The 19,797-nt window shown below is 39.2% G+C and overlaps 1 protein-coding gene across 1 annotated transcript in view; it reads left to right on the forward strand.

Annotated features, from left to right (window-relative positions):
* The window catches only part of LOC114656603 (MORN repeat-containing protein 1-like), a gene marked incomplete at its 3' end in the record, with an annotated part of 83,977 nt that extends 70,720 nt beyond the window's left edge, over positions 1 to 13,257 (forward strand). The window contains exons 8-9 of the mRNA XM_028808241.2: positions 6,519 to 6,629; positions 13,115 to 13,257. Coding sequence (XP_028664074.2) covers positions 6,519 to 6,629; positions 13,115 to 13,257 — 254 coding nt within the window. The remainder of the gene's footprint in view (positions 1 to 6,518; positions 6,630 to 13,114) is intronic.
* Between the last annotated feature and the right edge of the window lie 6,540 nt (positions 13,258 to 19,797).

Below are 19,797 nucleotides of genomic sequence, written 5' to 3' on the forward strand. Positions count from 1 at the left end.
ATATATTACATTGATACTTGGTACAGTGATAGATGACAGACTTTGCCACAAAAGAAAATTGATTCGTAAAGTAATAATTTTGTGTTTTATTTAGTTGGTGTGTTGTTCTCACTATTCAGCCATTTGAGTCTCCTTTATTGTGCAAACAGAATAATAGCCATTTAATTTATTATAATGAGTTTCTTTGAAAAGAAAATTTGGAAATTGTCAGGAAATATGATAAGGCATTGATTTCAAGTTGAAAATTTTTAAATTTCAATAATGGACTACATAAATGGGAGGTTATAGATGAATATATTTGGATTAATCATAATTACATTGACCTGTTGCCTCAAACAATAAAGTGTCCCATTAAAATTGGGAGTGGAAGGAAATGTTCCATTTTATACATTCTCTGGTCCACTCTAGCTCCAGACTAAAGAATTTACAGAAGTAATTAAACAAACCATGCATTTCAGGTTTTGAACCACAATTTTACTTTAGAGTACAAAGGAATGCAAAGAAAGTGGTTTGAGGATTTTTGTAGCTTGAGTGAGAGAGAGGTAGTTATTGATGTAGTCTGGTAATTATTGAAGAGAATAAATAAAATGAGCTTTGATCAAGAATGAGACTGTGAACATTACTGATAAATAAAGCACTCAGTTTTTAGGAAGTGGTTTTGCAAAAATTCATAAGTTACATAATCTTAGAGGTAACTTTTACAGAAGGTATTAACGTATGAAGGGGAAATCTATAAATATCTTTAAGGGGCAATGTATATGTCAGAGAGTATGTTAGATTAAGAATTGACATTCTTTGATCTAGTATTATTCAATTAATTTCAGCTTGTTTTTGTATGCTGCTCTTCACAGAATGCAGGCTTAGAGTGCTGTAACAAGTTCTGAGGTAAATTTCAAACCTTACAAATGATATAATACACACACATACAAGTGGTAATTAGTGTAAACGCACAGGAACGCAAACTAATTTCAAACTGTTTGACATGGAAGGACCCTAACAATATATGCCCATTAATATTCTTGTTGAGAGATGGCCAGGTGACAACAGAGAAGAGGAAAACAAAAACTCTAGTCAGCAGCATCCTTTTGGTGGTTCCACAATTTGTTATAATGCAAGGCCATAGAAAAAGTCGGACACAGTCAAAGTTTCAGTCTAGGCCATGCTCAGTCTTGACCATTCACACTCTCCTGGGCATTCTACAGGGTAGCGCAGGGAAACAGGAAATTTTGAAACTATCTGCTCATGCGATTACAACATAGCTGCGTAATTTTGAAGAAACTGGTTCAGCCTTAAAAAAGAAGTCCCCAGGTGGAGCCACTTCACATACTGCCAGACAATCAGTCATACAACGGTGACATTCCATAGCCTCAGAAATCCCCATATCTCACTGTTTTTAAAAGCCAAGTGTACCACACATGTCCTGCAACCATTGCTGAATTAAAAAGGAGGATTGAAGAGGAAATCACTGACATTCCTCTTGACATGTTACATCGAGCAATGCAGAATTTCCACAACAAGCTGTCAGAATGTGTACAGAGAAATGGACAACACCTTCATTATGTTTTCTTCAAAACATAAAATGAATATTGAATGAATATTGATTTACCATCATTAATTGCATATCCTGTACAAAACATTTCATCATTAAATGTATGTTTTAATGTGTTTATGAGTGCATTGACATCAATTGAAAATTTCCTGTTTCCTTGCGCCACCCTGTACAATATAAATTAGTGCCAGAGTGTCTGAGAAAACAAAATTCTTTCAAATTCCAAGTGTTATAGCCTCACTAGGCTGGTGTTCACTGTAGTGAAAAGAGAGGGATGGAAGAGAAAAGTGTGTTATTTTAAAACACAGTAACACAAATTTGTGGCCAAAAGTTTTAAAATGTCAAAAATCAAAATAATAGACTGGCTGTAATGAGCTGATATACAGTATACTTTTAAAGAACTGCAAAAATAGTAAGTTTATACTGAAGCTAGGATAGTGAATGTCTATAATGTCTATAAATAGCAATGGCAGAATGTCACACATTTTTTTTTTGTTCTTTATTTCGCCTTATACAATTTCTTGTATTAGGAATTTGTTAGTTTTCGCATACCCCTTGGGGTCAGAGCGCAGGGTCAGCCATTGTACAGCGCCCCTGGAGCAATTACAGGTTAAGGGTCTTGCTCAAGGGCCCAGTAGAGTAGGATCTCTTTTGGCAGTGACGGGGATTCGAACCGGCAACCTTCTGGATACCAGCGCAGATCCTTAGTCTCAGAGCCACCACTCCGCCCCCACATAGCAATCTCTCTGATCCTTTGGTGATATTGGATCCATAACTATATTAAAAAGAAAAAAAAAAAACTGCGTTGCCTCCATAATTGAAATGGCACAAAATAATGGCATCTGTGATACCAAATATCATTGCAACAATAGCTATAAAAATAAAAGATGATGATGAACAAAGTTCAAAATCCCTAAAACCTCAGATCATGACATCAGGGCTCCCATCATCTGTCATATCTTTTCCATGGGCAAAAAAGCAGCTTATAAGTTGAGCAGTTGCATAAAGTACCACAACAGGATGCTGAGCAGAAAACAGAGCAGAATAGGGTTAGTAATGGTTCATAATTGTTTATTTTTATGCAACTGACTAACAAGCAGAGATGCAATAAGTACAACTAGTTGGCAGCTCTAATCAGGGTATGCTACACTTAAATTTTGAGTCTACAGCCTGGTTTTAAAAGCTGAGACAGAAAGGGCATTGCATAGACAGGCTAAGGCATTCCACAGCTGTGGATGTATGGTATATGGTGGTGTAGCTAAAATGCTGAATTTCTAAATAGGTTATATTTAATAAAGGCCTCTGCTCTAAGAATCTGTTTTCATGCTTGGTGAACACCTTTTATTAAAAAATTACAGGATGAGATGGAGGCGATGCCTCTGAAGATGAGACATGAAAATGATGAATTGCACGTTGGATATACTTTATCTGTATGATCATGAGGTGGAGCAGTGGTCTCATTCAGTATTAGTGAAACTGCTGAGAATATTTCTGTAGCTTTGTAACTAGTTTTGGATTGTGTTATAAATAATTATGAGAAATGCTGTTGAAACGCTTCCAAAATAGAACGGACAACAAAGTCATCAAAAAGAAATACATAAGGATCCTGGAAAAAATAGTATACAAAAATGGAGGGAACAAAGATAATAGACATGCTGCTTGAGTTCAATTCATAAATACACGTAGTAGTAGTAGTAATATATCAATGCATGTTTCATCACATTTTTACATACACACAGTAAGATATTAAGCATTCTAAACATTTTTAATTTCTTCTACACTGTGTGCATCTTTTTGGTGCTTTACATTAAACACTTCTTAGTACTTTCTAGGTTTTATTAATTTCTTTTATATATAGTATGTCTTTATATGATGTTGTTATGGATATAACTAAAGTTATATACTGTATATATATTTGTATATGGATCTTTTTGTGCTGTATATGTTTTTTTCATTGTCATATTTTGTGCTCTGCATTGTAATAATAAAGTTGGCAAACAGTCTTTTTCCAAAGCTCACTTTCTTCAAGAGTCAAAAACCAGACTTGAAAATACAAAGTAAAACTTAGTAAACCTTCCATGACAAACTGACTCCAATTCTATCTCATCTAACTCAATAAAGCTCAAAGACATCTTTATAGCTACTTTCTTACCAAGGGGAAGACATGCTGACTTTCATGCAAATCTGAAAAGGAGACAGTTGACATTTAGCTAAAAACTTACTGTCCTGATTATGATTTTAAACAAGTGGTTTTCTTTGTAACTAAACCATCCCTAGAAAGCAAAAGTGCAGCTTTCTTTACCACATACATGACAATATTTCTGCAGCTCACTTCACAGAGGAGAGCCACATTCCTCACCAGGCACTTTGAACTGTAACAGGAGCCGTTGTGTCACATGGAAATATGTCACCAATAATATTCTTTGTATCTGGTCCCACTGGTATACTCAGTATTAAACAATGAACCTCTTGCCACTCTGAAAATCTTACTGCATTTCTTGTAGGAAGTCTACTTCAGGGAGCATTCGAGCCATTTAAATTAAACACCTTACAAAGCCTTTTGTATAACACTTTACATCCCTTGATCATAGCTATGCTTATCTCTCTGTGCTATTTCACAAGGCTTTAAAGACACTTTTTAAAGAAAATCACAAGAAGCTAAACTCAATCTCAGCTTGAGATCATACATTTCTCCGGGTTTTAATGACTGACTAATGTTTTAATATTTCCTTTAACCTGCTCTAAGAAGGGGGTGCTCCAGATCCCCAAACACCCAACATAAGCAGGCATGGACTCAAGTGTAAAAGGATAAAGAGTGTTTATTTGTGGAAACTCTTCTTCATTAAGCGCTTCCCACCCCAGCCACAAGTATAAGCAATAAGCACAGTTAAGTTATAAACATAATAAAGCAATTATTTTCCTCCTTTCTCTGTCACTGCCTCCTCCATTCCTTTTTGCAAGCTTCATCTACTTTCCACTCGACTCTGGCTTCTCAATGAGAGGCAGGCAGCTCCTTTTATCTACCACCTGGGAGTAGTACTGGTCTTCTGTACATGTGATCCAGAATGACTTCCGGGTGAGGCAGAAGCCCCATGAAGTAGGGCTCCCAAGTGAATGCAACAACCCCTGGTGACACACACGGAACCCAACAGGGCTCAACCGAATAATTCCATGTCCCATGATGCTATGTGGGAATCCGAGGCATGGTAGCAACCCAGGGGGGCTGCTGTCTAGTGATCAAGGTGAGATAATTCCCTGTGTATACCCTCTGCCCCAATCCTTCCATCCTGAGGGTGTCCCGGGCCTGGTAAGGACACTGTCTGTCTCTCACAGAACATGTAATATATTCTTTTGACAGGAGTGCTGGTTTCTGCCTGGTTCCTTCTGTAACATATGACTTTATAGAACCATATAGGATTGGCCACAGCAGGGCAAATTGGGCAGGACTAAGATGTTAGATGGCCACTTAAAAGCTTGGTGTACACACTTTATTTCCTCTGAAAATTTCCCAGGAACACACATCAATATGAACAACTTACTGTATGTTTGAATTTTTTCTTTGTTTGCTGTGTATTCATACTGTTTATTTAACAGGCACTTCATATTATTTCTTTATAGTTATACTTTATATATTTTGGCTTGTCTATATATTTTTCTAATATGTAAAAATATTAATATAATTTCTTGAGGAAAACTGATGAAACACACCTGTATGATGAAAATGTGGGGCTGTTCCAATATGATACTACTACTGTGCTCATGAGCTTCATTTGAGGTGCACTTCTGATTTCAGTGATACCATTCTTCAGACTCTTTTAATGTATTTCTTGGGGTGTGTCCCCTCACTTGGTCTGGTCCATGTAAGTATTCAATGCAATTTTTAATTTTAATAACAGGGAGTAATGAAAAGAATCAAAAATAAAGTAATCAGTGAATTGTTTCTTTGAATTTTTTTTTGTTTGTGTAGTTTTTGGTAAGGTTTGTATTACAAAATTTTAGGTTGTCTAAGTGGGTTCAGGCCTTGTGCTTCTACCTGAATCATTGAGAGTTATTGCTTCATTCCATTTCTAATATAACTAAGCAAACATGTTTGAGAGTGTAATGTTATGCTTATCCTTCACCATTCAAATGTGAATACACAGCTCTGGGCAGTTACATTTATATTCACTTATTAAATACCAGTGAGCACTAGGTAGCCTTATGAGAACAGATAATATTCCTGCATTCTTGAATAATGCAGAGAAATGTATGAAGCAAAATTTGTGTCCAGTGTTTATCCTGTGAAAGGTCCTTTGTGTGTGCCTATTAAATGCAATATTTTCTTGACTGAAATACTATCTTTGTTGTACATTCATTTTTGTGTATCTCTGTGGTTCCTTCCTTCTTTGAATCTCATACCTCTTAATTTTACAGTTTAACAAATGAATTGCACATGTAAATGTTTACAAATTTGGGATGCATTTTGACCCTTAGTGATTTGGCTGTCTAAACCACCAAGTTATGGGTTGGCAGATAGTTAAATGGAAATTTATTCTTGTCTGTAATCTGCTGAAAAAATTGCAAGCATTGCTGATATGAATTCTCTAGAATATATCAGAAGATACTGTACATTATTCAGACCTAATTTGGCTGCATCCTTTCATTGCTCAACAGCAGTCTATTAAAGGTATACACTGTAAAAGTGGCTGTTTGGTAATCCATAGTTTTTGGAATAATGAGCACAATAAGAATTTGACATTTTGTGAAATTAAAAAAGTGATAGTAATAGTATTTTTCATTTACCATGCTATGTGTTTTATTGAATCATTGAGTCTTTATAATTTAGAGCTACAAATATGCCTTAAGAAAATATTTCATACAATAGCAGGAATTTATTGATAGCGAGAATTGGATAAAATGTGTGTGCAAATTATTCAGTACTGTTTCAGGTTTTTGCACATAACACAGTAACATTCCACTTTTCTATTAGGTTCAGCCACCAAGATAGTAATTGAAGGAGGTGATGTTCTGGAGGTGTTCCAGGACTCTTCTTTCAATGTTGAAGTCCAACTTCAAGATGATGAAGGACAGCTGATTACAAGTAAGTGCTTTCTAGGAGAAGGCCATTTCTTTCTTCAGACACTGTAAATGCCTATAAAAACTGAAGGCTTTTTAACACTTGAACTGAGGCCCAAGCAGCTGAAGAATAATGCATACTTGGCTAAAGCTGACCTCTGAAAACCTGGAACAGTCCTCTTTAAAAATAAATCACTGAAACATTGGCTTGCTTTATATGAAAGAATGAAATGGTAAGAGCAGGCTTGCTGTTGTATTGGATTTGTTGCAGAGTGCTAGACTTTGTGTAAAGCTTTACTTTTTTGGCTTGGCAATTGCGCTGACTCCATCTTGATTTTTGCTAGCTTTGTTTTTATATTTTCTTTTTTTTGTCATCTTTACATCATGTTGCTATAAGGTCTATAGCTTATAATAAGCAATAATTTATTTATAAGGCTGCCAAACCCAGGGTTCCATATGTCTTACTTGCACCTTTTCTATTTCTCTTTTAAATGCTGTGTGTTGCTTAACTACTGTATATGCTACATTTTGATCATGGGGTATTTTTTTTTTTTTTTTACATTTTCCTTGATTGTGAAATTTGATGCATATGTTTCTCACACTCCTCCTCGAGCCACCACCTTATTGTGGTGGAGGGATTTGCGTGTCCCAATGATCCTAGGAGCTCTGTTGTTGGGGGCTTTATGCCCCTAGTAGGGTCACCCAAGGCAAACTGGTCCTAGGTGAGGGACAGGACAAAGAGTGGTTCAGAAAACCTACCACGAAGAATAAAAAGTTTGGACAGTGTTTTCCCTTGCCTGGACACGGGTCACCGGGGCCCCCCTCTGGAGCCAAGCCTGGAGGTGGGGCTCGATGGCGAGCGCCTGGTGGCCTGGCCTGCACCCATGGTGCACAGCCCGAAGAGGCAATGTGGGTCCCCCTTTCCATGGGCTCACAACCTGTAGGAGGGGCCAAGGAGGTTGGGTGCAGTGTGAGCTGGGTGGTGGCTGAAGGCGGGGACCTTGGCGGTCCAATCCTCGGCTAGAGAAGCTGGCTCTTGGGACATGGAATGTCACTTCTCTGAAGGGGAAAGAGCCTGAGCTAGTGCCCAAGATCGAGAGGTTCCGGCTAGATAATAGTCGGGCCCACCTCGACTCACAGCGTGGAATCTGGAACCAATCTCCTTGAGAGGGGCTGGACTCTCTACCATTCTGGAGTTGCCCCCGGTGAGAGGCGCCAAGCAGGTGTGGGCATACTTATTGCCCCCCCCCGACTTGGAGCCTGTTCATTGGGGTTCACCCCAGTAGACGAGAGGGTAGCCTCCCTCCGCCTTCGATTAAGAATTCGGTGGTCCTGGAGAGGAGGGTCCGTCAGAAAGTCAAACCTCGGATTCAGGAGGAACAGTGTGGTTTTCGTCCTAGTCGCGGAACAGTGGACCAGCTCTACACACTTGGCAGGGTCCTGGAGGGTGCATGGGAATTTGCCCAACCAGTCTACATGTGTTTTGTAGACTTGGAAAAGGCGTTCGACCGTGTCCCTCGGGGAATCCTGTGGGGGGTACCGGACCCCCTGATAAGGACTGTTCGGTCCCTGTACAACCGATGTCAGAGCTTGGTCCTCATCGCTTGCAGCAAGTCGAACCTGTTTCTGGTGAGAGTTGGACTCCTCCGCCAGGGCTGCCCTTTGTCACCAATTCTGTTCATAACTTTTATGGACAGAATTTCTAGGCGCAGCCAGGGCATTGAGGGAGTCCAGTTTGGTGGGCTCAGGATTGGGTCACTGCTTTTTGTAGATGATGATGTCCTGTTTGCTTCATCAGGCTGTGATCTTCAGCTCTCTCTGGATCGGTTCGCAGCCGTGTGTGAAGTGGTTGGAATGGGAATTGGCACCTCCAAATCTGAGACCATGGTCCTCAGCCAGAGAAGGGTGGAGTGCCCTCTCAGGGTTGGGAGTGAGATCCTGCCCCAAGTGGAGGAGTTCAAGTATCAAGACTCGGGTCTTGATCACGAATGAGAGAAGAATGGAGTGGGAGATCGACAGACAGATCAGTGCGGCATCCGCAGTGGTGTGGGTTCTGCATCAGTCTGTTGTGGTGAAAAAGGAGCTGAGCCGTAAGGCAAAGCTCTCAATTTACCAGTCAATCTAAGTTCCTACCTTCACCTATGGTCATGAGCTGTGGGTAGTGACCGAAAGAACAAGATCGCGAATACAAGCGGCTAAAATGACTTTCCTCAGCTGGGTGTCTGGGCTTTCCCTTAAAGTTAGGGTGAGAAGCTCAGTCATCCAGGAGGAGCTCAGAGTAGAGCCACTGCTCCTCCGCATTGAGAGGAGTCAGATTACGTGGCTCGGGCATCTGATCAGGATGCCTCCTGGACGCCTCCCTGGTGAGGTGTTCCGAGCACATCTAACCGGGAGGAGGCCCTGGGGAAGACCCAGGACACGCTGGAGGGACTATGTCTCGTGGCTGACCTGGGAACACCTTGGGATTTCCCCGGAAGAGCTAGAAGAAGTGGCCGGGAAGAGGGAAGTCTGGGCATCTCTGCTCAAGCTGTTGCCCCCGCTACCTGATCTCGGATAAGTGGAAGAAGATGGATGGATGTTTCTTACAAAAGCAGTATTGCAAAAACATGGATTTTGAAATAACCAGATTGAAAGCAAGGTCATGTAGCGTTCCCAGTTTGGGTAAAAAAATATCAGTGCTCTTTATTTTATGTGGCTTTTTTTTTTTTTAGCAGAACTGAGCTTTGCTTACTGTTTACAATGGAATACACATGGTCAAGTGGAGAGTAGCAGCCCAGTAATAGCATTGATGGCACTGTTGAGGGAGTCTCAGCATAACATTTTATCTTATGCCAACAATGAATACGAAGTTTTTTTTTATTCTCAAACTATATAACCAATCAAGACTCTTTTAAAGACATTATTGTTAGAAGTTCTTATTCTGTTAAATATCTGAAAGATTTAAAAAAACAAAACAAAAAAAAAACCAGATATTCTGACAGTCACTTTTATTCAAAAAGAACATTGTGTTTCTCAAGCAGTTTAAACAAGACATTTTATCTCTTTGATCTCAGAGTCTTGGAATAATAGTTGAAGTTCAAAATCAGTGCAGAGGAACAAAGCAAATGGAAGAGTGGGGTACCTGTCATCTCTATCATTTTCTTTACGTTATCTGATTGCCTGACTTGAAGATCTGAGCACAAAGGAAAAGTCAGTCTTAAGGTGTTGAGATTTTGCCATCACTACACTTTTTATTTATTTTTTATAAATAATGCCAATAATTATTGAGCCCATTGTACATATGTTACATATTGACAATCATTTGTCCATCCATCCAGGACTGTGAAGTGCTGGAGCCGGTCTAACAGAAACCCATTCTGAATGGGACTCGGCCATATTGACTATTACCAATTTATGTCTACAGCATATTGATTTTATGAAGTTATTTTAGTATGTAATCAGGTGACATATTAACTCCTGTTAAATGCAGAGTAACATCAAAAAAATCACATTTTTTTTTACTCTCTAGTAGTGTTTGCTTCTGTTAATTTATTTTGTAACTGAATCCAAGGAAGCATGCACTGTTGCAAAGTGTGTTCATAATCTTAAACACTTTAAGTAAGATCACTTCCCAGATTTAGTTTGTGACAGGTAGGGACACTCAGAAGCAAAGCATCGAATACAAACTTTTGACTAAAAATAATACTTTACTATTACACAACACCAAAATTCCTGTGTGGAGCTTGCACAATTTCCTTGTGCCTGTATGGCCTTTCACTGGGCACACAAGTTTACCTCCCAAACAAGAAAGAAATGTTTGTTTCTTTAACAGACAACTCTTAACTGGTCTGGAATGAGTGTGCAATGGACTGCCTTCTTGTTCAGGGTTTGTTCTTACCATGCTTCTGACACTACCATTATTGATGCTAAATTGGACAAAGCGGGTACAGATTTTTGTTAAAGGTGTTATTTTTTAAAATCAAGATTAACTCTACAGGTATGCCACATTAACACACTGTTCCAGAACCATATGAGTGGGCCAATAAAAAAACATCAGTGTTGTAAAGAGCAGTTTGGCTGAAATTATCTTAACAGTATGAAATAAAGCATAAGTTATTGCTGCTGTGTTGGTGTGGGTTCTACTAACTTTTGAGTTATGGTACATCCACCTTTTATGTGACCTCTGACATTTTCTGGAAACGCCTCCTTGATATTGTGGTAGAAATAAGAATGCAGCCAATATGGGAGCACATTCCATTTAACTGTCAGGATGTTGTCAAAGCCATGTGAAGTGACAAACTGGGAGAATTAGTTGTGCAAATGCCCAAAAGTAATATTTGGAGATATTTTTATTTTGATTATCCCTTGGCATGAGTGGAACAACAGTGAGAATGTACAAGATCGCCAATACCTTCACTGAAGCGAGCAGATTATTTGAGGAAACCCACCAACATCCCAGAGTTGAAGCTGTTCTGTACGGTGGAATGGGCTCAAATTCCTTCAAGCCGGTGTGCAGGACTGATCAAAAGTTACCGGAAACGTTTAGTTGCAGTAATTGCTGCAATGGGGGGGTCACACCAGATACTGAAAGCAAAGGTGGACATACTTTTGCCACTCATAAATATGTAACATTCGATCATTTTCCTCAATAAATAAATGACCAAGTATAATACTTTTGTCTCATTTGTTTAACTGGGTTCTCTTTATGTACTTTTAGGACTTGAGTGAAAATCTGATGATGTTTTAGGTCATATTTATGCAGAAATATAGAAAATTCTAAAGGGTTCACAAACTTTCAAGCACAAGTGTATTGGCTATGAACTTACCTAAATTGAAAAAGCAACACATCCAATTTAGCATTACAACCCACAAAAAACAGAAAGAGCATACAAACTGCACATAATATATGATACAGGGCTCTGGGTCTGTGCAAGCAGGTTTTTCCTGAGCAGTGTGAGGCTGGCAAACCATTGAAATGTTTTTGTACATGTCTTTTCTACCACAGGACTATTTGGTTGTTTAAAATAGGAACATCATACCTAAAAATTCTCTTGGTAGGAGAGATCCTTTGTTGACTTCTTTTCCTTGAAGAGGAAGGAACACACACTTGGCTTCTTTGGTGGCTTTTTCATGTTTAAGTGTCTTTAGCCAGAGATATTGACCCTTCTCATGCTTTAACCATTGTTTATGATAAAAGGTGCTTGGGAGTCACGTGATTGCATTTCTGATACAGTGCAAATAGCAATGGGTTTGTTTTTGACTGGCAAAAGCTGAAAGGAGAAATGTGAACAAAAAAACAAAAAGCACTAATTTCATGCTGAGAATGAGGCATATAGAGTACATACTATTTCACAAAAGACTACTGCATGTTGGCTTATTTGTTGTTGAATAAAAAACTCTTGTGTAATAAGAAATTTACTTAAGTGGAAATTAACCACCGCCTCTCGCTCACTAATCACTCACCTCAGGCTATGCATGCATGTCTACACTACTGTTTAGTACTTTGATAATTGTGACTAGGGTAGACAGGGAAAAAAGGCGACACCATACCTTGGATAGCTGTATTTATAAAATGCTAGGGGTTGTCTGTCTGTCACTCAAAAACTTATGAACAACTGGACCTTGAACCTTAATCTTTGTTTTAATTGAGAGCTTATGACATAATATGCATAACACAATCCAAGAATGTGAGGTGTGTGCTACCTTGCCCAAGTAATTGGGCTTTGGGTGCTTCTCATTGCAAGCAGTGGCATGGACATGCTCCCTGACTGATAGGATAAGAACAGAGTTGTGTGCATGTGGGTTTGCTGACAAGAAAAGAACTGTGATCTCTTTGGACAGTTCAGCACATTGCACAGGCAAACTGATTGCTTTCCTTGCCATCACAAGTCATTTGCTGTGAGGACCAGAGGTCTGAGTGTTTTCTAGCAATGTTGCACATTCTTTTGGCCTAAAGGGTTCACATTTTATGGTGTTCTTACTGAAAAAAACAGTTAAGACGCATGCCTTTAGGTCATTGATTGCCTGTTTCCTTTAACCCCAGCAAAACCTGTAAGCTCAAGCAGTCAATACATATAGACTTCTTTTAACTATTCCTAAGTTCAGCACTTAAAGATCTCTTGCTACCAGTTGTCCCTGTAACTGGAATGGCAGTGTTCCTTCTTATTCCAGAAGTGAAATCCATCAGGTTTGCTCCAACTCCTCCTTATTGTTTTTCAGAATCACGTGACTGGAAATTGTAGTAGATCCTGCATGGATCTTTTTGGATGGGGCCTTCCAAGGTCAGTTTCTGTTGACCATACAGGGAAGAAGCTCTGTCTGTGGGCTCCAGGTACTTCCCTGTAAGAAAATGGAGTGAGCTGTAGGTGCTTGCCTGTTATTTTTTCTCACCATTCTAGTGAACCTTCTTGATGTTCTCTTTTTAAAAATCTCACTAATCTCGTTTGCATTACTATTTACTTAATGGCTCTTTAAAAGGTTTCCCCATAATGGAGAGTTTAATTGCTGACTGCTTTTTCTTTTCTTTTAAAGATGAGAATGGACGGTTACTGAAAATCTCTGCTGGAGTGCACTTTGTTGAAAACTCTGTCAGGTCCAGTTCTTCTGCCTTGCTTAGGCTGATTGAAGACATGGAGGAAAAGCCCATGGTAACACCATTGTATGTTGTTGATTTATATAGTAGGTTTTCTTTTAGATACTATACTGTCTGTTTGTGTGTGTGTGTGTGTGTATAATACAGTGGAACCCGAAGTAATTTTCCCCCATAGGATTGTATGTACATACAATTAATCCGTTCTGGACTGTACGAACTGTATGTAAATATATATATATTTTTTAAAGATTTTTAAGCACAAAAATAGTTAATTATACCATAGAATGTACAGTGTAATAGTAAACTAAATGTAAAAACACTGAATAACACTGAGAAAACCTTGAACAGAGAAAACTAACATTGCAAGAGTTCACGCTACAGCCTTAGGAACTGCTCGCTGTAAACACTTTTTTTTTTAATGAGTTTTAAGCACAGGGAAAAAATGAACATTTGAAAAATCCTTAATTTATACAAAAACTAACCATAAACAACCACGAAAACTAACCTTGCATGAGTAGAGTTCTGGCATGAAGGAAGTGAGGAGGAACTGGGTGGAGAGGAGATTACAGTTTTGAGGTAAAGTCTGAGACGATGCGGGTCCGCTGCATGCTCCCATCTCGCTTCAGGGAGCCCTTAAACCCGTCACCGTCGGTAATGTTACCGATGAGCACGACAGTGAGGCACTACAATGGAGCAAGGGGATGGTGCAAAAAGTGCCAAGTGCTTTTATTAAAATCAACAAAACAACAATCAAAAACAAAGTCCAAATTAAATAAAGTGCAGTGCTTTCAGAATCCTTCAATAAATAAATAATCCCATAAAAACAGAAGTGAAGTGGAGGTTAAAATCCAATAGAAAAATGTCTTCATTAAATATAACGAGGTTAAAACAATGCTGGAAGCAGTCTCTTTAAAAACAAGCCCGGTGCATTCTTTAACTGGTGACCCCTTCTGCTTTCTCGGCCTTACGTGGCCAGCCGTTCTTCTTCTGGTCACTCCAGCTCCTTGATTGCTCAGCTGGAGCGACCGCTTCCTTCTGCCCCACCGAGTGTCGGCCAAACACACCTGCTTGGGCTCACTGTCCAACTGCCTGCCTGCGCTCGCTCGCTCGCTCACTCTGGTTCTTTCCACACTGCTTCCTGCTTACTTACTCACTCTGCAACCTCTGTCTTTCTTTTCTTTTTCCTCCCTTTAGCCGCCTCGCGCTTCTATTTATGAAGAGGACGTGGCAGCTGTAGCACTGTGATTATTTATTTAAAACTGGCCTCTTGACGTGAGCTGTGGACCCTCTATACCACAAAGTCCCTCTGCGTGATGCGGTCCAGATCTAATTATGCAGCTCCAGATCGTCTGGATGACTTTGATTTATGCGGGGATGATCCCAGTTCGGTGCGAAGATGATTCTTCATGTCATCAGTTCACACACTTCTCGATAGTCTGGGATGTTTCAGGTGATTTTCTATGTAATAAACTTAAGTTATAGCATAATGAAAATTGCATAATTAGATCTGGACCACCCTATAGTGTACAGGGAGAGACTGAACATGTGCGTAAATAAATAAATAAATATATTGGGACAGCCCTTTTGGGTTCGGGCTTTCACCACACCTGGGAGTGATTCAAGGTCTGGTTAGTGAGCCACCTGAAACACTCCCAGGACCTGCTTAAAAGGAGCTGCCTCACTCCATTCAGGAAGCCAGAGTAGGTTGGAAGAGGATGAAGCTTGCTAGAGGAAGAGTGGAAGAGGAATGATGAAGGGAGAAGAAAGGAAGAAGGGACTGTATATTTGGTGCTTGGTGTACTGTGTTGTTGAGGAGAGCGAGGGAGGCATGCTTCCCGAATGGAAATAAAAATGTGCTGTGCTGAACTTGTATCTCTGCCTGTCTATGTTGGGGTTGGGGCAATATATATACTGTATGTATATGTATGCATGCATATCTCTCTATATATTATAATAAAAAAATCCTGTGATGAGACAAGACTTTTTAGCCTGGGACGAGACGTGACTTTTTCAGGGAGATACTTTCATGTCCCATGAGACGAGACTTTGTGCCAAGATATTTAACCATGCCTGGGGCCGGAAATAAAAGACAAAGAGTAGATGACAAAGTAGACCTTCGCAAAGAGGTTCAAAAACGTTGGCGTGATACACATGCAGAGCAGGTTAGAGATAATGAAAGTTTTAAAATTTGAAAGTCTCAAAAAACTGATATTAAAGAATGCGTTAGTGCAAACAAACGGAAATTATTACTCAGTGAAATAACGGAACAGCGAAAAGAGATCGAATATATTGTTCAGATTTAAACTTTAAGTCGGAGACTTGTAGATCGTCTAATTCGCGTTGCCATCAGGGAAAGTATTGTTTCTTCCCAATGAAGAGGCGTATCCGTGAAAATTAAAAGATTTGATGTTTGGTGAAAGTGAAATCCACTTACGCAAAGTTGCTGGTGCGTAGCGGGGGGGTTGTTGGGTATATACACTGCCTGGCCAAAAAAAAAGTCGCCACCTGGATTTAACTAAGCAAATAGTAGATACGAGCCTCCTATTGGATAATTACTGCATGGGCGATTTCAGCTGGAAACAAGTTATTTAACCCCAACTGGTGCAATGAGTTGCTTCTCATTTCTTAAACAACCATGTCAAAAAACACATCTTGTGGTCATGGAAAAGATGTTAGTCTGTTTGAGAAGGGTCAAATCATTGGCATGCATCAAGCAGAGAAAACATCTAAGGAGATGGCAGAAACTACTAAAATTGGGTTAAGAACTGTCCAACGCATTATTAAAAACTGGAAGGATAGTGGGGACCCATTGTCTTCGAGGAAGAAATGTGGCCGAAAAAAAATCCTGAATGATCGTGATCGGCGATCACTTAAACGTTTGGTGAAATCAAATCGAAGAAAAACAACAGTAGAACTCAGGTCTATGTTTAATAGTGAAAGTAAGAGCATTTCCACACGCACAATGCGAAGGGAACTCAAGGGATTGGGACTGAACAGCTGTGTAGCTGTAAGAAAACCACTGATCAGTGAGGCAAACCGGATAAAAAGGCTTCAATTTGCTAGGGAGCATAAAGATTGGACTCTGGAGCAATGGAAGAAGGTCATGTAGTCTGATGAGTCCAGAATTACCCTGTTCCAGAGTGATGGGCGTATCAGGGTAAGAAGAGAGGTGGTCAGACTCTACCATCATCAATGCAAGATCTTGGTGAAAAATTAATGAAACACTGGATGGAACTAAATCTTGTGACATTGCAGAAGCTTATCGAAACAATGCCACAGCGAATGCGTGCCGTAATCAAAGCTAAAGGCGGTCCAACGAAATATTAGTGTGTGTGACCCTTTTTTTTTTTTTGGTGGCGACTTTTTTTTTGGCCAGGCAGTGTATATATATATATGTGTGTGTGTGTGTGTGTGTGTATATATATATATATATATATATATATATATATCCATCCATACATCCATTTTCCAATCCGCTGAATCCGAACACAGGGTCACGGGGGTCTGCTGGAGCCAATCCCAGCCAACACAGGGAGCAAGGCAGGAACCAATCCCGGGCAGAGTGCCAACCCACCGCAAGACACACACAAACACACCCACACACCAAGCACACACTAGGGCCAATTTAGAATCGCCAATCCACCTAACCTGCATGTCTTAGGACTGTGGGAGGAAACCGGAGCGCCCGGAGGAAACCCACGCAGACACGGGGAGAACATGCAAACTCCACGCAGGAAGGACCCGGGAAGCGAACCCAGGTTCCCAGATCTCCCAACTGCGAGGCAGCAGCAATACCCAATGCGCCACCGTGCCGCCCCTATATATATATATATATATATATATATATATATATATATATAATATATTTTTAATATATACATATATAATATGTGTGTGTGTGTATGTGTGTGTATATATATATATATATATATATATATATATGCTAGCAAAATACCTGCGCTTCGTAGTGGAGAAGTAGTATGTTAAAGAGGTTATGAAAAAGAAAAGGAAACATTTTAAAAATAACGTAACATGATTGTCAATGTAATCGTGTTGTCATTGTTATGAGTGTTGCTGTCATATATATATATATATATATATACACACACACACACACACACACACACACACACACATAAACATATATATACATATACACATATCTACATATACACATATATACATATATACATATAAACATATATACACATCCACATATATATATACACATATCAACATATATATACACATACATATACACACATACATACACACACACATATACATATATACATATACACATACATACATACACATACATATATACACACACACACACACAGACACATATATCTACATATATATATTTACATATCTACATATATATACACATATATATATATACATATCTACATATATATCTACATAGACATTCATACATACATTCACACATATATATATATACCAGCTGAAATACCCAGCGTTGCCTGGGAGGAAAATAAAGTGTTTTTTTTAATTGTTTGAGAAAAATATAATTAGAAAAACACAAGTTTAAAAATAAAAATAAATATGAGTCGGTTGTTGAAACCCAAAAAAGCAATCATAATATCAGACCCCAACTTATACGCCCGTTCAAAAATGCAACACTTAAATTTTTTGCCTCCTCTAATCTTGCATTAATTTCTCAGATGCATTGAATTGTGTGGCAGCAGCGTAGTTACCAATTTGTTTTGCCACTTCAAAGACATTTAATTTAAAATCAGCTTCATATTTTCTTCTGATCGAACGCTCCATTGTAGATAAGGGATGGTCTTACGATAAAAGTGTATGAGGGTGTGAGATACAAAAACACAAAACAGTGCAAATGTTGCTTCGGAATAGTTCGGGTATTAGCATGTGGTCACGTAGGCATAATAGAGAAAGAGAGAGAGGTTAGGAGTACACGCTGATGCAGCGCATTGCATCACCTACAAAAAAAGGCAGTGTGTTCTGTGGTTACTTTCTCAGGTGGGCATTACAATATCATAGCGAGAGTTTTCCGCTTTCGACTTGGACAACAGACAGTATAAAATACCATAAATTATACAGTAAAATCCAGTCCTGACGGTATATACGGTAATAAAAACAAAAACACAACTTTAAAAATAAAAATAAATTAACAAACAATGAAGACTAACTAATGTGTTTGTCTTGCGGTCTTGTATGTATGAAACAGGACAATAGATGTTGGCACTGTATCTGATCGTGTTCAGTTGTTACGGGAAAGCGTTCCCCAGGTGGGGAGAAAAGCACATGCCCGTGATATCTGTGGCAATCAGCAGCTACCGTCTAAAACACACGTAGCTCTGATCTCTCTCTCAAAAACGTTAAACGTTACTCCTTAACAATCTGTAGATGATAATGTCTGTTGAACACACAGGTATCGCTAGCTAAGCGGAGGCAAGGTGCACTGCAACACGTGGCGAGACGTGGAGTAACTGGAACAGAGGCTGGCGAGTGAATGAGGAAGGTCCCGCTCCCATGCTCTGAGCCCACAGGCACTCTGTTGGATTTGCATAAATACATCGATACCGCAAGTGAACTATGGTACTTAGTGTGACTATTTGAGACTTACTTTTCTGTTCAGGTACCCATTTCCTTTATGTAATCCGCGGATTCTCCGCTATTTTTTGTTCGTTTATTACGATTATAGTTATTTATTGATTCCCTTCTTTAGCTGACTGCCTGCTCATATAAGGCACTCCGCTTTTTTTTTTTTTTTTTTTGAACAGGTTTGATTCATCCAAGTGATCACTCGGGGTTCGTTCATTCACTTCTGCTTTTAAATTTTTATTAAGAAGAAAAGAAAACCTTTTAAAATTGAGGGAAAATATACCAATAACAGTTTGTTAAGGATCTGTTTTTTTTTTGTGAAGCTGCCTTCACTCGAGTGATCACTTCGAGCTTTAAGCCTGAGAAATCACCCCGTAAATGCATACGTTTAATTGCACATCTATCTATCTATCTATCTATCTATCTATCTCTCTCTCTCTCTCTCTCTCTCTCTCTCTCTCTCTCTCTCTCTCTCTCTCTCATATATATATATATATATACACAGTGGGTACGGAAAGTATTCAGACCCCCTTCAATTTTTCACTCTTTGCAATATTGCAGCCATTTGCTAAAATCATTTAAATTAATTTTTTCCCTCATTAATGTACACACAGCACCCCATATTGACAGACAAAAAAAAGAATTTTTGAAATTGTTGCAGATTTATTAAAAAAGAAAAACTGAAATATCACATGGTCCTAAGTATTCAGACCCTTTGCTCAGTATTTAGTAGAAGCACCCTTTTGAGCTAATACAGCCAGGAGTCTTCTTGGGAAAGATGCAACAAGTTTTTCACACCTGGATTTGGGGATCCTCTGCCATTCCTCCTTGCAGATCCTCTCCAGTTCTGTCAGGTTGGATGGTAAACGTTAGTGGACAGCCATTTTTAGGTCTCTCCAGAGATGCTCAATTGGGTTTAAGTCAGGGCTCTGGCTGGGCCATTCAAGAACAGTCACAGAGTTGTTGTGAAGCCACTCCTTTGTTATTTTAGCTGTGTGCTTAGGGTCATTGTCTTGTTGGAAGGTAAACC

Source organism: Erpetoichthys calabaricus, chromosome 8 (genome assembly GCF_900747795.2).
Source record: "Erpetoichthys calabaricus chromosome 8, fErpCal1.3, whole genome shotgun sequence".
Lineage (NCBI taxonomy): Eukaryota > Metazoa > Chordata > Cladistia > Polypteriformes > Polypteridae > Erpetoichthys > Erpetoichthys calabaricus.